The sequence below is a fragment of the Saccopteryx leptura genome, chromosome 2 (genome assembly GCF_036850995.1).
Source record: "Saccopteryx leptura isolate mSacLep1 chromosome 2, mSacLep1_pri_phased_curated, whole genome shotgun sequence".
Taxonomy (NCBI): Eukaryota; Metazoa; Chordata; class Mammalia; order Chiroptera; family Emballonuridae; genus Saccopteryx; species Saccopteryx leptura.
The window spans coordinates 3,596,202-3,617,610 of record NC_089504.1 but is presented as its reverse complement, the minus strand read 5'-3'; the positions used below and the strand labels follow the sequence as shown (position 1 = coordinate 3,617,610).

The 21,409-nt window shown below is 56.8% G+C and overlaps 1 protein-coding gene across 7 annotated transcripts; it reads right to left on the bottom strand.

Annotated features, from left to right (window-relative positions):
• Window positions 1-4,717: 4,717 nt before the first annotated feature.
• ABO (ABO, alpha 1-3-N-acetylgalactosaminyltransferase and alpha 1-3-galactosyltransferase) lies at window positions 4,718-21,409 on the bottom strand. Of its 7 annotated transcripts, none has more exons than XM_066366778.1 (7): window positions 21,200-21,293; window positions 12,808-12,877; window positions 12,072-12,188; window positions 11,119-11,166; window positions 8,901-8,936; window positions 7,832-7,966; window positions 4,718-6,304 (listed from the first exon to the last, which is right to left on the bottom strand). In XM_066366778.1, exons 1-7 carry the CDS (start codon window positions 21,210-21,212, stop codon window positions 5,614-5,616), a joined length of 1,110 nt encoding a protein of 369 aa, XP_066222875.1. In that variant the 5' UTR covers window positions 21,213-21,293; the 3' UTR covers window positions 4,718-5,613. The 7 variants fall into 7 exon arrangements, with proteins under 7 accessions (XP_066222875.1, XP_066222869.1, XP_066222868.1 ...); XM_066366772.1 differs by lacking the exon at window positions 21,200-21,293 and adding an exon at window positions 21,130-21,170; XM_066366771.1 differs by lacking the exons at window positions 11,119-11,166; window positions 21,200-21,293 and adding an exon at window positions 17,415-17,510.

Genomic DNA, 21,409 nt, shown 5'->3' with positions numbered 1-21,409 from the left:
CGGGCGGGGCTGCTGAGCCCAGCTGAGTTATGGAGCAGGGTGGGGGGTGGGGGGTAGGGGTGGGGCAGGTACAGGCTCAGGGTGGGTGGGGAAATGGGACAGGGCAGAGGCAGGTGGATGGGAGCCTATAGCTGCTGAGTCATTTCAGATACCTTCCCCTCCTCCACTCTCAGCCCCCTCCCACCCCCGTCCCTCCCCGAGTCCTCAGCCCCGGGGTCCTGTGGCCCTGCTTTACCAAACGAGGCTGAGTGGACCAGGTGACCTCGGGTGTAGGAAACTGCACCAGAGACCTTAAAATCCTGTTGACATTAGACCGAGAATCTCTACTTCTAGAGACCTGTCCTAAATAGAGGTTTATGGACACAGAGGTTCCCTTCATCACAAGGATGGGAGCGGACAATTGGAACAGCTCTCGTTCCACAGGAAAGGCTTTGGAAATTTTAATTTTTTTTTACAGAGACAAAGAGTCAGAGAGAGGGATAGATGGGGACAGACAGACAGGAACGGAGAGAGAGGAGAGCATCAATTCTTCGTTGCGGCACCTTAGTTATTCATTGATTGCTTTCTCATATGTGCCTTGATCGCGGGCCTTCAGCAGACCGAGTGACCCCTTGCTCGAGCCAGCGACCTTGAGTCCAAGCTGGTGAGCTTTGCTCAAACCAGATGAGCCCGTGCTCAAGCTGGTGACCTCAGGGTCTCGAAGCTGGGTCTTCCGTGTCCCAGTCCGATGCTCTATCCACTGTGCCACCGCCTGGTCAGGTGAAATTTTTAATTTTTAGATGAGAGAAGGGTAGTGAGTCAGACTCCCACATGCACCTTGACTGGGATCCACCCGGCAACCTCATCTTGAGCCAGCGCTCAAGTACCAAGCTATGTTAGCCCCTGAGGCTGACACGCTCGAACCAACTGAACCATCCTCAGCATCCGGAGCTGTGCTCAACCAATCGAGCCACTGGCTGCAGGAAAGGAAGAAGGAGAGAAAGGGGAGAGGGAGAGGAGGAGAAGCAGATGGTCGCTTCTCCTGTGTGCCCTGACTGGGAACTGAACCGGGATATCCATACGCTGGGCCAACGTTCTATCCACAGAGCCACTGGCCAAGTCCTTGGAAATTCTGATTCAGGGTCCCTGAACATACCAAGGAGGAAGAGGACTGACTGGCAATGTCCACCCCAGAGAAAGGAGGTTCCATAAAAGCCCACTCCGGCCCTGGCCGGTTGGCTCAGCGGTAGAGCGTCGGCCTGGCGTGTGGGGGACCCGGGTTCGATTCCCGGCCAGGGCACATAGGAGAGGCGCCCATCTGCTTCTCCACCCCTCCCCTTCTTCCTCTCTTTCTCTCTCTTCCCCTCCCGAGGCCGAGGCTCCATTGGAGCAAAGATGGCCCGGGCGCTGGGGATGGCTCCTTGGCCTCTGCCCCAGGCGCTAGAGTAGCTCTTGTCGCGGCAGAGCAACACCCCGGAGGGGCAGAGCATCGCCCCCTGGTGGGCAGAGCGTCGCCCCTGGTGGGCGTGCCAGGTGGATCCCGGTCGGGCGCATGCGGGAGTCTGTCTGTCTCTCCCCGTTTCCAGCTTCAGAAAAATACAAAAATACAAAAAAAAAAAAAAAAAAGCCCACGCCCAGGAATCCTCCCCACCCGACACCCACAAGTGCACACACACACATGCACGCATGGGTGCAGAACACAGCTACACACATGTGCACACCCAGGAAAAGGGCGAAAACAGTGAGCACCCGTCACGGCTCTTCTCCTCGGAAGGACTTTGTTCTTTACTTGATTCTGAATTCCTTTAGAATTCATTATTGTACTATAACAAATATTTGTTGTCCTTGCGATAAAGCTTTTTAAAACACACACACACACACACACACACAAAACCTAAATGAGCCTGACCAGGTGGTGGCGCAGTGGATAGAGCGTCGGACTGGGATGCAGAGGACCCAGGTTTGAGACCCTGAGGTCACCAGCTTGAGCGCAGGCTCATCTGGTTTGAGCAAGGGGTTACTTGGTCTGCTATAGACCCCCGGTCAAGGCACATATGAGAAATCAATCAATGAACAACTAAGGAACCTCAACGAAGAATTGATGTTTCTCATCTCCCTCCCTTCCTGTCTGTCTGTCCCTATCTGTCTCTCTCTCTGACTCTGTCTCTGCCACAAAAAAAACCCCCAAAACGTAAATGATGTGCTTTACTCCATAGTTGAGTGATAAGTAGATCAATGGATATAACTTTAATAGTCTTAGAACCACAAAAGTCATACATGTGTTATAAAAAGGGTAGACATCGCTTCAAGGAGAGGATGAGACTTGCAAGCCCCCCACCCAGGAGTGGTTTGTGAGTACCGCTCTCCGGCTCCGCCTCTCATTGTCTTTGTCACTCAGACTCGTTTACATGCATGCACATCGCCCGTTGAAATCACGTGTGTGTGGTCTAACAGGTGGGATCCTAGATGGAGAAGGTCGGTCCACACGTCTCACCTGAGAGGACCCCTGAGGTCTGTCTGGGAGCGCACAGAGACCCCCCCGCACCCACTTCAGCAGCAGCTCATCTCCCCTCGTCCATGTGGACCAGGATGGATGGATCCAACCCCTTTCTGTGGACATTAGAGCTTTTTCTAATTTCCGGAAATATCATTGCTCTGATGGGTAGTCTCGAAAAAATATACCTTTGAGAAGTTGTGCAAGAATGCCTGCGGGGTGACCTCCCAGGAGGGGCACTGCCCGGGGAAGGCACGCCCCTGTGGGACTCTGAGGGTCTCCTGTGCACTGTGTCCCAGAGGAGGGCCTTTCCCCTTCTCTCCAGGGGACCTGCTGGGGCCTCTGCTCCCTCCCCTTGTCCCCAGGGCTGCTGGCCACCAGGCCAGAAGCCTGCCAGTCCGACGCTGACCGTGCTCTCTCTGCCATGTTTTCAGGACAGGTGTCCCCATCCGGGCGGCGGGGCATCTCTGGCACGCACTGGCGTGTGCACTGCCTCTCCTTGGAAGGGCACGTTTGCCTTCGTCCCTCAGAAAACACCGACCTTTGACCTTTGGGAGTTTCCGGCACCACAGGGATGTCACACCTCCCTCCGGCCTTGGGTCGTGAGAAAAGCTTCCCCGTTTGTGGTCCAGCTGCCCAGCTTCCTGCATTTCCCTTTTGTTTTGGGCGCAGTTTCCTGAGCGGCTCTGGCTCTGAGGTCACATTTAGCACAGCGACCCCAAGATTATGCACAGATTTACTAAAAGGGCTTCTTTATTTTTTACATCTGACTGTTAACCCATCTGGGATCTCCTGTATAACAAAAATGCTATTCAGATAACTACAGACAACAAAATTGTGAGGAGACACAGAGAGGAACCGTGTCTCTGGAGTCTGCTCCTGGCCCCACGCCAACCCCTAGGGTCCTTCCTGTGTGTCCAGCCTGGCCCCCTCCCCATAGGCTCAGCTGGCCACCACCTTCTTACCCTTGGGCCCCAGCAGCTGCTGCGCCCATTTCAGGCCAGCCCTGTGCCTGCACAGACCTCTACCCGGAGGGAATGAGTGTCACCTCCAGGACTCAGGGACAGCAACCGGGGTGCACAGATGGGACCAGAGGAGTGTTTGGTCTTCAAAGTCAAGAGCCTGGGTGTGAACAAGAAGGTGACAGAGCAGAAGCCAGGACTGTGCCCTGGGACCCTTCGGCCCAGGCAGGTGGCAGGTGAGGAGAAAGCGGAGGAAATGAGGAAGAGGAAGGCACAGGTGAGACAGGAGACACAGGAGAGAGACAGAGCGACCTCCTGGGAACAAGAACTGGGTCAGGCTCCAGATTGGGACCCCGTGCTACGTGAAGAAGCCAATTTGTGCAGGACAGACACTGGAGGGCTCCACTGGCGGAGGGGCCGAGAGGTGTCCGACTCATACAGACAGGAAGGACAGGGTGGGTGCGGGAGGCGGGAGCTTCGTGGCAGTGGGTGGAGTCTCACTTGGGGAACATGAGAATGCTCTAGAGTTGGATGGTGCTCATGGCTGCATAAAATCAGAGCCTTTTATTTTTTCTTTCATTTTTCACCGAGAGGAGGGGAAGCAGACTCCTGCATGCGCCCTGACCAGGCCTCACTTGGCAAGCCCACTAGGGGGCAGTGCTCTGCCCAGCTGGGGTCCTTGCTACACTGCAACTGGAGCTATTTTTTTTTTTTTTTAGATAGCTCCTGAAGTGGAGGCCACGGAGCCATCCTCAGTGCCTGGGGCCAACTTGCTCTAATAGAGCCTTGGCTGCAGGAGAGGAGGAGAAGAGAGAGAGAGGAAGGGAGAGAGAAGTGAGAGGAGGGGTGGAGAAGCAGATGGGCGCTTCTCCTGTGTGCCCTGGCCGGGAATCGAACCCTGGACTTCCACACGCCAGCTTGACGCTCCACCACTGAGCCACCCAACCAGGGCAAATCGGAGCCTTTTATGGCTGCAAAGCACCCAGAAATGCTGAAAACATACCAAGCACAGAAGAAATAAAGGTGCTAATGTGTGAATTCCCTGCCCTTGCATGGGAGAGAGGAAAAACAGGGCCAAGAAATGCAGCATTTCACACAAAGAGCGGGCCTCAGTGAGGGGCACAGAAGACACCTTTTTTTTTTTTCTTTTTTTTTTTGTATTTCTGGAAACGGGGAGAGACAGTCAGACAGACTCCCGCATGCGCCTGACCGGGATCCACCTGGCACGCCCACCAGGGGGCGATGCTCTGCCCCTCCGGGGCGTCGCTCTGTTGCGACCAGAGCCACTCTAGCGCCTGGGGCAGAGGCCAAGGAGCCATCCCCAGTGCCCGGGCCATCTTTGCTCCAATGGAGCCTCGCTGTGGGAGGGGAAGAGAGAGACAGAGAGGAAGGAGGGGGGGAGGGGGGGAGAAGCAGATGGGCGCCTCTCCTGTGTGCCCTGGCTGGGAATCGAACCCGGGACTTCTGCACGCCAGGCCGACGTTCCACCACTGAGCCAACCGGCCAGGGCCAAGACACCTTTTCTTGACAATTACACAGTCCTGTCATCACCCAGAGATACCCGCTTTCAGTCCAGAACGGGCAGCTCCTGAGTGAACTACGAGTGCGCTGAGGTGACGGGAAGGGGGCTGCCCTGCTCCCAGTGGGCAGGGCCTTGGGCCAGACGGGCAGCGGGCATGTCACAAGAGGGTCCGGATCCGGCCTGACCTTCACCTCCTGACTGCACGCTGAAGGGGACATTTCCGCTTTGAGAGAGACTCCAGAAGAGAAACGATCTGGCCTACAGCAGGAGCAGGCTGTGTGCCCTGGGTCCCGGGACTGTGGTGCAGGCCCTTCCGTCCTACCCTGGACGTGGGCTTCCTTCATCTGGGATTCTGTCTTTGTCAGCAGGGGCCGGGACCACCTGCCTCATCACAGCTGAAGGGCCTGAGTCGCACCAGGGGCGCTGATGGCCGGGCCACTCCAGGGAATGGGGCCTGTCTCCTGCATGCCTGTGTGTGCGGTGGGGACAGGGGCAGTGGGGCTGGAAGGCCTTCATTTGGGGGTGGGGACGGTGCCAGGCCTCAACCATTTCCCTCCACAGGACAGGAGAGCGAAGCGCAGCCGTGCCCCAGAGGCTCTGACGGTTCCAATCCTGGCAGCAGCCCGGACCTCCGGCGCCCTCACACGCACCCTCCCTCAGCGGTTGCGGATTTTCTGGTGGTTCTTGGGCACCGCCAGGAACCTCAGCTTCTTCATGACGGGCGGCCGGCCCAGCAGCTGCTCATCCCACATATACTCCGGGGACAGCACCTTGGTGGGCTTGCGGTCCAGCAGGTACCTGTTCAGGTGGCTCTCGTCGTGCCAAACGGCCTCGATGCCGTGGGCCCGGTCAGCCAGCATGGCCTGGTGGCAGGCCTCGGTGAGCCGCTGAACCTCGGGCACCGACCCCCCGAAGAAGGCCCCCATGTAGTAGAAATCACCCTGGTCCCGGGGGATGTACGCCTGCGACTGCGGCCGGCGCTCGTAGGTGAAGGCCTCGCGGGCGGCCCCGTAGAAGCCGGGGTGGAGGGTGCCGAAGAGCGGGGACAGGATCTCCACGCCCACGTGGTCGCTGAAGCGCATGTCCGAGTCCGCGCACACCAGGAAGTCCACCTCGCGCAGGAAGCGCTGCGCACAGAAGCTGCTGATCATCTCCATGCGGCTCATGGACACGTCCTGCCAGCGCGCGGCGCCCGGGACCTGCAGGACCACCACGCGGCGGCCTGGACGCAGGGGCACCTGCGGCACGTCGGCCGGCCGGTCCGTGAAGATGTAGTAGTTGACGTTGTGTCCCACCATGAAGTGCTCCTCCGCCGTCTCCAGGAACAGCTTCAGGAAGACCACGTACCTATCGGGACAGGAGACCGGGAGGCAGGAGGGTCACTGTAGAGCCGGGTGGAGGGGACCGCACCGTGGAACCGCGGATGCCTGGCCTGGGGGCGTCTGCGGACTGGCCTCCCCATCCCTCTGCTCCCGGAGATGGGGGCCCTCCGCACCCCATCCTGCGAAGGAGAGCCTGCGACTCAGAGTCAGGCGTCTGGAAATAGGGGCAGCCCCTCGGTCATCAGAACCGGAGCTGGGTCACACCCTGGGCTGCACCCCCCCCCCCGAACCCCTGCAGGTCCATCTCTCCGCGGTGCCCTGTTCCCTGGCACACCCCCATGCCGCCCTGGCTTGAGCTGAGCACCTGCTGGCACAGCCCTGCTTTCATGCCCTGGCAGACTGCTGGAAACCAGAGGGCCACCACCTGCCACTTCCTTTTAAGTGGGCTGTCCCTGGCCCCCCACATGGCTGTCTGTACCCCCTAAGGGTCCTCCCTGGAAGGCTACAGGGTGTCTTGCTGACAAGGTCCTCAGTAAACTGGTAGTCCCAGGAGGGTCATGCTGAACTCTCCACCCTGGCGTCACATATCAGGCCCAGTGCTGGGGCAGGGGGGGGGAGGGGGACCCCAGGAATCAGGAGGAGGCTGGCTTAGGTCCCAACTTAGAGTCCACAGGTATCAGCTTCTAGGTCCAGTTCATAGGTCTCCCCCACCCTGGGAAGTCTTTCTTCCCTGAGGTCCCCAAGGGCGACCGGCACCCCCATCATGGGACAGCAGCTCCGCCATCATCAGGCAAACGCGCTGAGCTGTCAGAGACGCTGGGTTTCTCGGGCAGCACAGAGCAGCTTCCCCTGTGCCTGCCCCGCACCTGGCGGGTTAGTAAACCTCAGCGGGGAGGTGAACACTACGGTTAAGTAGGGGACAAGCTCGCACACGCGCGCACACACGCACACACTCCCGATGTTGAGATACAGCCCGACACCGGGAGCCCATCCCGAAAGTCAGGCTTGGCCACTGCAGTGAGTGTGCCCTGGGCTGTCACACCTGCCTCTTGGGAGGACAGGGTGGGACCGCACCCCTCTCTGCCCCAGACACAAAGATGGACCCTGATGGACTTGTCCCTCCCACCTCCGGTCTCCACCCTCTGGCATGTCACCTACTCACTTTTTTTTTTTTTTTTTTTGTATTTTTCTGAAGCTGGAAATGGGGAGAGACAGTCAGACAGACTCCCGCATGCGCCCAACCGGGATCCACCCGGCACGCCCACCAGGGGCGAAGCTCTGCCCACCAGGGGGCGATGCTCAGCCACGACCAGAGCCACTCTAGCGCCTGGGGCAGAGGCCAAGGAGCCATCCCCAGCGCCCGGGCCATCTTTGCTCCAATGGAGCCTTGGCTGCGGGAGGGGAAGAGAGAGACAGAGAGGAAGGAGGGGGAGGGGGTGGAGAAGCAAATGGGCGCCTCTCCTGTGTGCCCTGGCTGGGAATCGAACCCCGGTCCCCCACATGCCAGGCCGACACTCTACCGCTGAGCCAACCGACCAGGGCACCTACTCACTTTTTGATGGCAAACACGGTTAGACCCACGGTGACATTCTGGAGCCGGAACTGTTCATTCAGGATGTCAATGTTAAAGGTCCCCTCCCAGATGATGGGGGCCAGCCAAGGGGTCAGGACAAGGACATCTTTCCTCCTGTGCCAAGAGAGAGAGCCACAGGACAATGTATGAGCTGGCAGGAGGGGGAACACATAGGCCCTGTGCTCACTGCACCCACTGTGGACCCCCATTCAGCCCCTTCCCCTCAGTGCCCTGGGCTGACCATCCTTCCAGAAGGACTAGGCATCTGCAGGAATCCTGCCAGGTCCAATCCATATGCGAGCTTGTGCCAATCACTTCAACTTGCCCCACAAGGCATCCTGAAGATGCCAGGTGGGAGCTGGCCTTTGCCAGCAGAGGGGACCCTCCCCCTGCGAGGAAGGCCTCTCACCCTCTACACTTGCTTGGGTGAACAAAGGGCAGGAGACAGGAAACGAGGCCACAGGGGGAAGAGGACAGAGAACCTCTGTGGGGCTCTCTGTTCAGCTCGCAGACAGACCAGTGAGGAAGAAATGGGGTGGGGGCAGCTCCAGGAGAGATTTCAGGGGGCCTGCCCTGCTGCGTCTTTTTTTTTTTTTTTTTTTTTTTTGTATTTTTCTGAAGCTGGAAATGGGGAGAGACAGTCAGACAGACTCCCGCATCGCCCAACCGGGATCTACCCGGCATGCCCACCAGGGGCAATGCTCTGCCCACCAGGAGGCGATGCTCTGCCCCTCCGGGGCGTGGCTCTGTCGCAACCAGAGCCACTCTAACGCCTGGGGCAAAGGCCAAGGAGCCATCCCCTGCGCCTGGGCCATCTTTGCTCCAATGGAGCCTTAGCTGCGGGAGGGGAAGAGAGAGACAGAGAGGAAGGAGAGGGGGAGGGGTGGAGAAGCAGATGGGCGCTTCTCCTGTGTGCCCTGGCCGGGAATCGAACCCGGGACTTCTGCACGCCAGGCCGACACTCTACCACTGAGCCAATCGGCCAGGGCTCCCTGCGGTGTCTTTAGGACAGTAAGAGTGTGACAGTCAGGTTCAGTACTTTACTCACGAGGGTGTTAGCACCTTGGGCTGGGCATAAACCATCCTGAAAAACAAGACACAGCGTGGTGTGAGCTTGTGGGAAGACCACGTGGAAGTCCCCAGCAGGAGGCGGGGGTAGCTGCTGAGAGGACGGAGGTCTCTGCCTTCTCCCAGGACAAGGAACCCGCAGCCCCCCCCACCCCCACCCCGCGCGCGCCCTTGCCCCCCGCGCGCCCCCATGGCTGCCCCAGGTGCTTGCTGGTCGACACCCCGGGGAGGGCTGAGCCTCCGAGTCTCAGCTCCCCTGTCTGTGAAATGGGCCATGGGGCTAAAGACCGCCTGGCTCCCTCTGACTTGAAGCGGTGGGACCTCAGGGGTCCTGTCTCAGTTCTCTGTGGGCGGGGACGGCCAGGAAGTGACCGCTGGTTGGGTAGGTCGCTCAAGGAAGAAACTGGCCCAAAGGAAAGGACCTCAGACACGCAGACAGCCCACCTGGGCTGAGGTGGCTCTGCTGCGTCGCTGGCTGGGTGACAGGAGCACCCGCCTGACCCGGCGGTCACAGACCAGCTCCAACAGCAGCTACAGCACCGTCAGTGACAACGGTCTGTGCCATGTGTGTGCGGCTAGTCCCAACTGAAGAACTGTGGAACCCAGAACATGAGCCAGGGGCTGTGGTCATTGTCAAAATGACTGCAGTTTGCCTGACCAGGCGGTGGCGCAGTGGATAGAGCGTTGGACTGGGACAGGGAGGACGCAGGTTCAAGACCCCGAGGTCACCAGCTTGAGCACGGGCTCATCTGGTTTGAGCAAGGCTCACCAGCTTGAGCCCAAGGTCGCTGGCTTGAACAAGGGGTCACTCGCTCTGCTGTAGCCGCCCCCTCCCCCCACCCAGTCAAGGCACATGTGAGAAAGCAATCAATGAACAAGTAAGGAGCTGAAACGAGTTGATGCTTCTCATCTCTCTCCTTTCCTGTCTGACTGTCCCTATCTGTCCCTCTCTCTCTGTCACACACACACACACACACACACACACACACACACACACACACACACACAATGACTGCAGTTTACATTCTTGGGTGGCATTTAAACGTAGGGTGTCGCCCTGAAATAGGAAGGGAATTCTGACAAATGCCACAGCATGGGTGACCCTTGTGTTCATTCTGCTGGTGGAAAAAGCCAGTGACAAAAGGACAGACACTCTGATCTGAGGTCCTTACAGCACGTATTCCTGGAGACAGGCGTTTGCCAGGGCCTGGGGGTGAGGGGGTGGAGGGGAGCGTGTGTTTCACAAGGACAGGATCACTTTGGGGAGATGAGAAGTCCCGGAGAGGGATGTGAGGGTGATCTGGCTGCGACATCTGTCACCCCATTGATCGCCAGGGTTGAGAAGTCCCCGAGAGGACAGCACGACTGTATGATGTACCTAATGCCGCTGAGCTGTGCTCCCCAAAATGGTTAAGATGTTAAGTTTTAGGTCGTGTGTATTTTACCATAGTGGGAAATTTAAAACAAAAATTGTTGGAAGCCCTGGCCGGTTGGCTCAGTGGTAGAGCGTCGGCCTGGTGTGCAGGAGTCCCGGGTTCGATTCCCGGCCAGGGCACACAGGAGAAGCGCCCATCTGCTTCTCCACCCCTCCCCCTCTCCTTCCTCTCTGTCTCTCTCTTCCCCTCCCGCAGCCAAGGCTCCATTGGAGCAAAGTTGGCCCAGGCACTGAGGATGGCTCCTCGGCCTCTGCCTCAGGTGCTAGAATGGCTCTGGTTGTGACAGAGCAACGCCCCAGATGGGCAGAGCATCGTCCCCTGGTGGGCGTGCCAGGTGGATCCCGGTCGGGCACATGCGGGAGTCTGTCTGACTGCCTCCCCGTTTCCAGCTTCAGGAAAAAAAAAAAAAAATTGTTGGGTGGCCACGTCGTCCCGGATTGCCTGCGACTTTCCTGGTTTCAGCAGCCATCAAAGCCCACAACCCGGGACCCAGCTGAGCCCAGGCACACCAGGCCGGCCCGTCACCCTCTGCAAAGCCCAGTGCCCTTCCACGGGCCAGAGGTGAGGCCCAGCTACTCGTGGGTCTTTCCGCAGCTGCAGGCGGAAGGCAAAGTCCGACCCTGGCCTCGGGGAAGGGAGCAGCCATCTCCCTCCGCGCACAGGAGGACAGGCAGCCTGTCCGTGGTGTCCCCGCCTGTCTCCAAGCACACTCGGACAGGAGGGCCGGTATATGACGGGATGGTGACAAAGGAAGACACATACCTCGATAACTTCACCACTTGCAGTTTGGTTGGTTTTTGAGCAGCCTCGCTGAAGAATGAGAGCAGAGGGTCTCACCAGGAGAACTCAGGGCCCAAGTTCAGGCATCAGTGTGGGGCGTTCCGGGGAGGGACAGGGTGGCTGGAGTGTGGACATGGACTCCACCTGACACAGGCCATCACTGTGGGCAGAGCGCCTGGCACTGGCCCGAGTCCCTGCTCGTCTGTGACTCGGGAGGTCAGACACTGAGTCGGTGTCGGCTGAGCCGTAGGGCCCCACGTCACCGGATCTGCGGGGCGGAGCCTGAGCACGCAGGGGACCCCCCCAGCATGAGGCAGGCCTGACCCCTGACCCCTGACCCTGCACACGACTGGCTGTGGCCCCCATTTCTAACAAGTGAAACGCAAAGAGTGATGCGGTGGGACAGCTGAAGCCAGGTCATCAGAGGCAACACAGCTTTGTCTCTCTTGGGGACACTGATCTTGGAGCCTCCCAACCTGCCTGACCGGAGGAGGAAGTGGCCCCGATGCCGAGAGCGGAAGAACAGGTCCCGGCTGAGGGCACAGTGGGTGCAAAGGGCAGGGTCAGGACAGCGTGCTTGTCAGAACGACGGACCTCGCGGTCAGCCACAGAGGTCAGGGCCGCAGTGTGAGACACGTGTCCGTAGAGGTGGGCAGGCAAGCAGGAGGTCATTCATAGGACACACAGGTGACCCCAGAGGCAGGAGGTCAGAAGGGAGATGGAGGCGAAAGCCAGACGTGTGGAGTCAGTCCTGCTCACATGGCCCTTCAAGGCCAGGGACTTGGCTGAGCTGCTGTGAGAGTGGGGAGAGGGGACGGAGGTGGCCGCGACCCACCAATGTGTCATCCCAGGCTACGGGGGGGGGGGGGACATAGAGGACAAAGCCAGTGCCTGAGGCCGTCAGGGGCGTGTGCCTCTGCCCTTCACTCACTCACCCTTCTCCTGGCCTGGCCGCCAGCACTGGAATTCTGGGGTTCAGGGCTCCAGCGCCGTGAAAGAGCCCCCCAGGGCCATTGTTGAGGAGCCTGGTCCTCGGGTGTACTGTCCACCATCTCCGTGAAAAGCAGGAGGCAGAGCCCAGGTTGTGAGCCCAGAACCCCCTGAGCAGCTGCCAGGGCTTGGACAGGGCCAGGGCAATTCTCCCCAAAGCTCAGATGACCAGTTCCAAGGATGGGTGGGCATTGCAGCCACTGCTCCCATCAGAGCCCCTGCTACAGCTGGCGTGGGTCCCTGTGCACGGCCCCCTTCTCTCTGGAGGCTGCCCCCGAGACAGATTCCTGCAGGGTCCCCATCCTCATTCCCCCCTGACCACGTGACTTCACTCCCTTGTACCAGGACCATCTCTATCTGGACAGCGGCTGACAGTGTGGCTCCCAGCTGACCTGCCCCGCTCCCAGCCGCACAGCTGAGGGAGGGGGCCTGCCTGGACCCCAACTCCCCTCCTGTGATGTAGGGGCAAGACAGCTCACTCACAAGGTGAGGCTTCTATAAGAGGGGGTGTGAGGCGGGGTGGGGGGCCAGAGGTAGGGCCGTGGGGCAGCCGTCAGCCGTCCTGTTTTTACCGCTGTGATTCCGGGGGTGGGAAGTCAGCTCAGGGCGCCCCAGGATCTTGTTCACCCCTGCTGCTGCTTCTCCCCACGCCAGGCAGACCCAGTCACGCGCACTTCTTACCCGATGAAGACCAGGATGCACGTGGCCAGGAGGAAGGTCAGAGGACGAAGTGAGCAGCACTTGGATTTTCCTGGAAAGCAGCAGGGAAACCCAGTCACTCCCCTCTCCCCTCCCTCCAGGCCACCTGCGTCCTGTTGGGCTCACACTGCTCCTCTGCATTTGCAACCATGTTTCCAAATCCCATGTCCCTGGGACAATGTATCGCCACTACCTTCCTGAAACCAAAGAACCTGGCTGGTAGAATTTGAGCTTTTGTGTATCTTAAATGAAAAAAAAAATTATTTATTTTTTTTTGTAGTTCCTAGTTTGTCTGTAGAGAAATCTAGGTTGGAAATAATTTACCTTTCAGTTTTGTTTTTCTTTTTTTATTGTGGCAGAGACAGAGAGTCAGAGACAGGGTCAGACAGACAGGAAGGGAGAGAGACGAGAAACATCAATTCTTCGTTGCAGCTCCTTAGTTGTTCATTGATTGATTTCTCATATGTGCCTTGACCGGGGAGCTACAGCAGACCGAGTAACCCCTTGCTCGAGCCAGCGACCCTGGGCTCAAGGTGGTGAGCTTTTGCTCAAACCAGATGAGCCCGCGCTTAAGCTGGCAACCTCAGGGTCTCGAACCTGGGTCCTCCACATCCCAGTCTGACGCTCTATCCACTGTGCCACTGCCTGATCAGGCACCTTTCAGTTTTGAAGGAATTGTTTTACTTTCTAAAACTTTAAAAATCAAGGTTCTGGACGGTTGGCTCAGCGGTAAAGCGTTGGCCCGGTGTGTAGAAGTCCCGGGTTCGATTCCCAGCCAGGGCATACAGGAGAAGCGCCCATCTGCTTTTCCACTCCTCCCCCTCTCCTTCCTCTCTGTCTCTCTCTTCCCCACCTGCAGCCAAGGCTCCATTGGAACAAAGTTGGCCCGGGTGCTGAGGATGGCTCCATGGCCTCCACCTCAGGCCCCAGAATGGCTCCGGCCACAACGGAGCAATGCCCCAGATGGGCAGAGCATCGTGCCCTAGTGGGCATGCCAGGTGGATCCCAGTCGGACGCATGTGGGAGTCTGTCTGACTGCTTCCCCACTACTAACTTCAGAAAAATACAAAAAAAAAAAAAAAATCAAGTTCATTGGAGATATAATTCATACCTAAGAAAACATATCCATTTTGCCTGCACAGTTTGATGAGTATTTAACAATGTATACAAGTGTGAAACCAGCACCAAGCAAGATAACAAGCTCCCTCCTGCCCTCTGCATTCCAGCACCACACGCCCCTGCCCCAGACAACCGCTAATCTCCCCATCACTAAAGAGTTTCCTTTTCAGGCAGTTGTTAGAAATGCAATCAGATCATACACTCTTCCATCCGGCGCTATTCATGAAGTATCACGTTTTTAAGATTCTTCGTTTGGTCACATGTATCAAGAGTTCATTCTTGCCTGACCAGGCCGTGGCGCAGTGGATAGAGCATCGAAATGGGATGCAGAGGGCCCAGGTTCGAGACCCCCAAGGCCGCCAGCTTGAGCGCGGCTCATCTGGTTTGAGCAAAGCTCACCAGCTTGGACCCAAGGTCACTGGCTTGAGCAAGGGTTCACTTGGTCTGCTGTAGACCCACGGTCAAGGCACATATGAGAAAGCAATCAATGAACAACTAAGGTGTCACATGAAAAACTGATGATTGATGCTTCTCATCTCTCTCCGTTCCTGTCTGTCTGTCCCTATCTATCCCTCTCTCTGACTCTCTCTCTGTCTCTGTAAAAAAAAAAAAAAAAAAAAAAGAAAGAAAGAAAAGAAAAAGAAAAAGAGTTCATTCTTATTTCTTTGAAGAAATAAAATTGTGCCCCCTGGTCAGGGCACCTATGAAAAAGCAATCAATGAACAACTAAGGGGCTGCAACGAAGAATTGATGCTTCTCATCAATTCCTTCTCTCTCCCTTCCTGTCTATCTGTCTCTCTCTCTGTCTCTGACTCTCTCACTAAAAAAAAAAAAAAAAAAAAAAAAAAAAAAATTGTATAAAGTAATAATTATAAGACAGAATTTCTGAGTTCATAACATATACGACAACAATACTGCAAACTGTCAACAAGGAGGAAAGAAACGGAGCTCTACTGGAGCGAAGTTTCTGTATTCTACTGCAATTAAGCTCGTACTCACTGAAGTAAATTGAGTTACATTAAAACACATAAAGGAACCTCCAGAGCAACCACTAAGAAAATAACATAAAAAGATATCTTCAAAAATAGCAAAGAAATTGAAAGGGTGCACTAGGAAACATATAAGATAAAAGAAGATAGTAGCCTTGGCCAAGTAGCTCAGCTGGTTAGAGCATCCTCCTCACACACCAAGGCTGCAGGTTCAATCCCTGGTCACGGCACACACAGGATCGACCAATGAGTGCATAGATACGTAGAGCAACAAACCAATCTCTGTCTGTCTCTCTCCCTTCCCCTCTCTCTAAATCAAAGGGGAAAAAACAGTAAAGGAGAAACAGAAAAGCAAAAAAAGGTCACAAAACACGGAGAACAAAGAGCTAACTGGCAGATGGAAACCAACCACAGCAGTAATAACCCTGAACAGGAATAAACACTCGATCAAAGCCAGAAATCGTCAGACTAGATTTAAAGAAAGGCTTCGACCAGCTGTCGAACAGTAGACATTCTTTAGAAACAAAGATACAGCTAGGTTCCGAGTACAAGGGTCGTAAAAGATATACCCAGCCTGGCCTGTGGTGGGGCAGTGGAAAAAGCATCAGCCTGGAACCCTGAAGTCGCCGGTTCGAAACCCTGGGCTTGCCCGGTCAAGGTACATATGGAAGTTGATGCTTCCTGCCCCCCATCCCCATTTTCTCTCTCTCTCTTCCCTCACTAAAATAAATAAATAAAAATTTTATTTGAAAGAATAGTACAGTATGTGCATAAACCAGTAACATATTAGGTACCGAACGTGACTGCTTCTGCTACACTTTTATAGGACTGGGGCCAGCTCTGTTTGCACCAGCATCACCACACACACACATGTGAGTCACGTGTTGCACTATGACGTCACAACGGCTATGACAACACTAGGCGATAGGCTCCTTCTTTTTTTAAGCTCCATTTTAACCTGACGCGGGCCCACTCTCGTTCTCAGGTCATTCCTTACATGTGGCTCACGACTACAGGAAGGTGGTTGCCCGGGGCTGGGGGTGCTCAGGGGGAGTGTTTAACGGGGCAGAGTTTTAGTTTGGGGGGGAAAAAAGTTCTGGAGATGGAGGGTGGGGGATGGGTACACGGCAGTGTGAATGTACTTAATGCCACTGAGCTGGACACCTAAAAGTGGTTATGATGGCCCTGGCCGGTTGGCTCAGTGGTAGAGCATCAACCTGGCGTGCAGGAGTCCCAGGTTCGATTCCCGGCCAGGGCACACAGGAGAAGTGCCCATCTGCTTCTCCACCCCTCCCCCTCTCCTTCCTCTCTGTCTCTCTCTTCCCCTCCTGCAGCCAAGGCTCCACTGGAGCAAAGTTGGCCCGGGCGCTGAGGATGGCTCTGTGGCCTCTGCCTCAGGCGCTAGAATGGCTCTGGTGGCAACAGAGTGACACCCCAGATGGACAGAGCATCGCCCCCTGGTGGGCATGCTGGGTGGATCCCAGTCGGGCACATGCGGGAGTCTGTCTGACTGCTTCCCCGTTTCCAACTTCAGAAAAATACAAAAAAAAAAAAAAAAAAGTGGTTATGATGGCCCTGGCCAGTTGGCTCAGTGGTAGAGCATCGGCCCGGCATGCAGAAGTCCCAGGTTCGATCCCTAGTTGGCACACAGGAGAAGCGACCATCTGCTTCTCCACCCCCCGCCCTTCTCTCTCTCTCTTTTCCCCTCTCACAGCCAGTGGCTCGATTGGTTCGATCATCAGGTCAGCCCCAGGTGCTGAGAATAGCTCCATTGATTGGAGCATCGTCCTCAGACGGGGCTTGCCAGGTGGATCCTGGTCAGGGCGCATGTGGGAGCCTATCTCCCCTCCTTTCACTTGAAAAAAAATAGTTAAGATGGTCAATTTTCTGTAGGTATATTTTATAATAATAATGATGATGATAATAATAATAATAATAATAATAATAATAATAATAATAAAAGAATGGAACTTCCCTGAAAGCAGCCTTTGCCTCTTCGAGAGGAGACAAATGGGATGGGGATCAACAAGTCCACTTTCTGCCCTTGGGGAGCCTGGCAGGGCGGCTGGGATCCACAGCTGCCTTCCCCTGACCCACCCTGCAGGGTGCTGAGAATCGGGCTACCTCCTGCCAACTCAGCTAAGCCCAACTATGTGCTTCTCAGCTTGTAAGTTTCCTCCAGTATCCTGTGTGGGACCCACCCTGCCAGGGGCCACCGGGGGGGTGGGAGTGTGTGTTCGTCACACCTCTCTTGACCCCCTCTCTACACGGTGCCTAGACACTGCAAAAGCTCAACATCCAGCTATGGAGGGACCCTCAGCCCAGGCCTTGCACAGCACAGCTGCCCCTGGTTCAGGGCTGGTCAGGGTTCTGGCCTTTTCCGGGGGACTTTCTGAGCTCCTCCCTCCCTCCACTCCATTCCTCTTCTGCTCTGAAATAGAGCGGCTGGCCCAGGTGAGCCCGAGGGTCCAATCAGCTCACCGTTTCGGCTGGGGATGTACAAGGAGCTCCCCCGAGCTCCAGGGCTCAAAGCGTGTAGGCGGGCTCGCTCTGGACGTGGAAGCATGGAAGGGAACCCAGGATGGGAGGGCGCGCAGAGGGCGGAGCCTGCAGCTGGCAGGCCAGACACAGGACCAAGAGGGAGGCAGGAGGCGCAGCAGGTGGGCAGGATCTGGGGCAGAGGCCGTTGGAAATGACAGCAGAAGGAAACCACCTGGTGTGAGAGGATTCTGGGGCCACTAGGTGGAGCAGAGGCCACACCCAGAGAGTTGGGAAGCTGGAAGGCCTGGCTGCTGGCTGGTCTGGACAGCACCCCGGCAGGAGGGTTTAAAGGGCTCCGTGCTGTTTGATGGTGAGGCGTGCACACAGAGACGGAGAGGGTTTTCAGGCTGGAGTGGGGGCGGGGAAGGGGGAGATGTCTAATCCTGGACTCTCTTGGCAGGTACGTAAAGGCTGCCTTGCACAGGGGGAAAATGCACACAAATGTGTCCCTCGCTGTTGTTGACAGATTAGGTCAGAAGAACAGAGTGGGGTAGTGCAATGGATGAAGCACTGACCTGAATGCTGAGGTCGCAGGTTCAAAACCCCAGGCTTGCCCGTCAGGGTACATAGGAGAAGCAGCTAAAAGTTGATGCTTCCTGCCCCCCCCCCCCCCACCTCACCTCTCTTTCTCCTGCCTGTCTCTCTCAAATCAATAAAATCTTTTTTTCTTTTTTTTAGTGAGACAGACAGGAAGGGAGAGAGATGAGAAGTATCAACTCATAGTCACAGCGCTTTAGTTGTTCATTGATTGCTTCTCATATGTGACTTGACCCGGGAGCTCCAGCTGAGCCAGTGACCCCTTTGCTCAAGCCAGCGACCTTGGGCTCAAGCCAACAACCATAGGGTCATGTCTATGATCCCATGCTTAAGCCGGTGACCCTGTGCTCAAGCTGGTGGGTGTGCTCTCAATCCAGTGACCTTGGGATTTCAACCCTTGGTCCTCAGAGTCCCAGGCTGATGCTCTATCCACTGAGCCACCACCTGGTCAGGCAGTATAAAATAAAATCTTAGAGAGAGAGAGAGAGAGAGAGAGAATACTAGCCACTAATCAAGGAAGCAATTTAAAATTACTTTTTTTTTTTTTTTTGTATTTTTCCGAAGATGGAAACGGGGAGAGACAGTCAGACAGACTCCCGCATGCGCCCGACCAGGATCCACCCGGCACGCCCACCAGGGGCAACGCTCTGCCCACCAAGGGGCGATGCTCTGCCCCTCCGGGGCGTTGCTCTGCCGCGACCAGAGCCACTCTAGCGCCTGGGGCAGAGACCAAGGAGCCATCCCCACCGCCCGGGCCATCTTTGCTCCAATGGAGCCTTGGCTGTGGGAGGGGAAGAGAGAGATAGAGAGGAAGGAGGAGGTGGGGGTGGAGAAGCAAATGGGCGCTTCTATGTGCCCTGGCCAGGAATTGAACCCGGGTCCCCCGCACGCCAGGCCGATGCTCTACCGCTGAGCCAACCGGCCAGGGCCTCTTTTTTTTTTTTAATATCAAAGTTCCAAAGGACATAGGGCATTTCCAGTGCAGCCCTGAACTTCTTCCCTGGAAACACCTGCTTAATGCTTGGGACAGGCAGGGAAGGGGACAAAGGACGTTGCAAGGAGAGCCCAGGCCAGTAGTGACTTTCTACAGAAGAACAGTTTGGCCCAAAGTCATGTAGAATTCATGCAAAGTTAGAGTCCAAACCCAGGTCCAGAGCGATACCCTGCCTCTGTGCATGGAACCAACAGAGTCCCCAGGACAGAGGACTGAAATGCTAAAATCTGGACAGGCCTAAGCAAACTGGGATGAATCAGTCACCTTCCCAGAAGTCAGAGACATCACTGCCTATGGGCCTAACAGTGTACCCTGGAGACTGTATGGCCAACTCTGTAGCTTTCAGCCTTGCTTCCTTGGGGACATGTGGCATCAGGACGAACATACGACCCTGGCAGAATCCACCAAATCATGACCACCTTTGGAGCCATGGCCACCACCTTCCAGGTGACCAAGAAACACAGGCGGGGTGCTGAGTCCTCACAGGAGTGCCTGGACTCTGCTCGCATGTTCTTGAGCCTTCACCTGGCTCTCGGAGCTGGTGGCCCTGCCCGCTACCTGCCTCCCACGCATGGGCTTCTCTGCGTTGGAAGGGCCGACTCTCAGAACACAACCTTCAGGAAACAAGTGAAAAAGGGAACAGGAAACAGGGCTGCCAGGGACAGGATGCAGTCAGGGCGCCCCGCCCCTGGCGCAGTCTTAAGTACTCAACGACTGAGCTCCATAAAAAGGAGTGTCCAGCACCCGCCGGGGGTTCTCTTCCGAGAGGAAGTGCACTCCTTCCAGCACAGGGTTCCTACTCCCTGAAGGACCCCGGCACCCCTCCTCCCAGGCTCTGGCAGAGTCCCCACCACTGTCCCCATCCCCTCCCGGGGAGCCAGGATAGAGAGCAGAGAGAGGAATCAAGGTCTGCCAGGCCCTCCCTGGGCTGCGGGAAACCCAGACCCCTGGGAAGCCCCTGTCTTTTCTACAGGTCAAGGAAGCAAGAGCCTGACCAGGCGGTGGCGCAGTGGATAGAGCGTCGGACTGGGATGCGGAAGGACCCAGGTTCGAGACCCCGAGGTCGCCAGCTTGAGCGTGGGCTCATCTGGTTTGAGCAGAAGCTCACCAGCTTGGACCCAAGGTCGCTGGCTTGAGCAAGGGGTTACTCGGTCTGCTGAAGGCCCGCGGTCAAGGCACATATAAGAAGGCAATCAATGAACAATTAAGGTGTTGCAACGAAAAACTAATGATTGATGCTTCTCATCTCTCTGTTCCTGTCTGTCTGTCCCTGTCTATCCCTCTCTCTGACTCTCCCTCTGTCTCTGTAAAAAAACAAAAAAAAAAGAAGCAAGAGACTCCGGGACTGGGGTTTGAGCCCAGCTGTGGGTAGTGCTGGAAAGTCCAGACCCAGAGGACTTGTTTTCATATCCATTAGGCTGGGCACGTGATTGGGACTGCCCTGCTGGAAGGCTCACTGAGGCCACACTGGGTGCCAGGACCTTGCAGAGGACCCTACTGTCCGGACCAGGTGAGGACACGGCAGGAAGGGGCCTAGTGATGCTCTGCCCCTTCCCTTCCCCACTCCCTCTCTCAATTCTCCCTTCTGCATTCCCTCCCCCCACACACACACACAAGGCAGGTACCCCACTGCCCCCCACCCAGCCCTGGCCAGTGTCTCTGAGTGCCTCAGAGAGCCCGGACCTGCTCGCTCACAACAGGAGGAATTCCTGTGCTGACCCACTGACTTTGACCTCTGGGGCCCAGACAAGTAGAGAAAAGAGCCCGGGACAGGGGGCAGGGGAAGGGGCTCCCACCTGAAAGTTGACCTGGGCAGGAGGGCTGGCTGGGCAGGCAGCTTGGCATGGAACCAGGACATTTTCCCCAGGGGTCTGCCCTCTGCCAAGACCACCACCCTGGCCACATTCTGTCTCTTACTGCGCTGGGCACCATCATCATCCCTGTCCGAGACCACACGTGCACACGCACACAAGGGCAGCTCCCCAGACCCTCTCTGCCCACTCTCCTCACCGAGCCAGCCCTGGACTTCTGCTCCGGTGCACCTGGAAGCCCCAGCCGGAGAGCTAGGTGCACGTGGAGGCTCCCAGAGCCCCGTTCCTGGAGCCCCTGTACGGCCCGCCTCACCTGTGGGGTCCATGGCCCCTCTGAGGCCCCGCAGACCAGGTTCCTGGAGCCCCTGTACGGCCCGCCTCACCTGTGGGGTCCATGGCTCCTCTGAGGCCCCGCAGACCAGGTTCCTGGAAGCAGAGGCCTGGGAGGGCCCTGGAGGTTAGCCGGGCAGCAGCCAGGCACGATCAGCCCTCGGCTCAGAGCCACTGCTCCGGGCACAGCTCCACCTGTCCCTGCCAGGTGGGAGGGGCCTCAGCAAGGTTTCTAGTTCGCTCAGATCTGGCAGGGGCAGCCA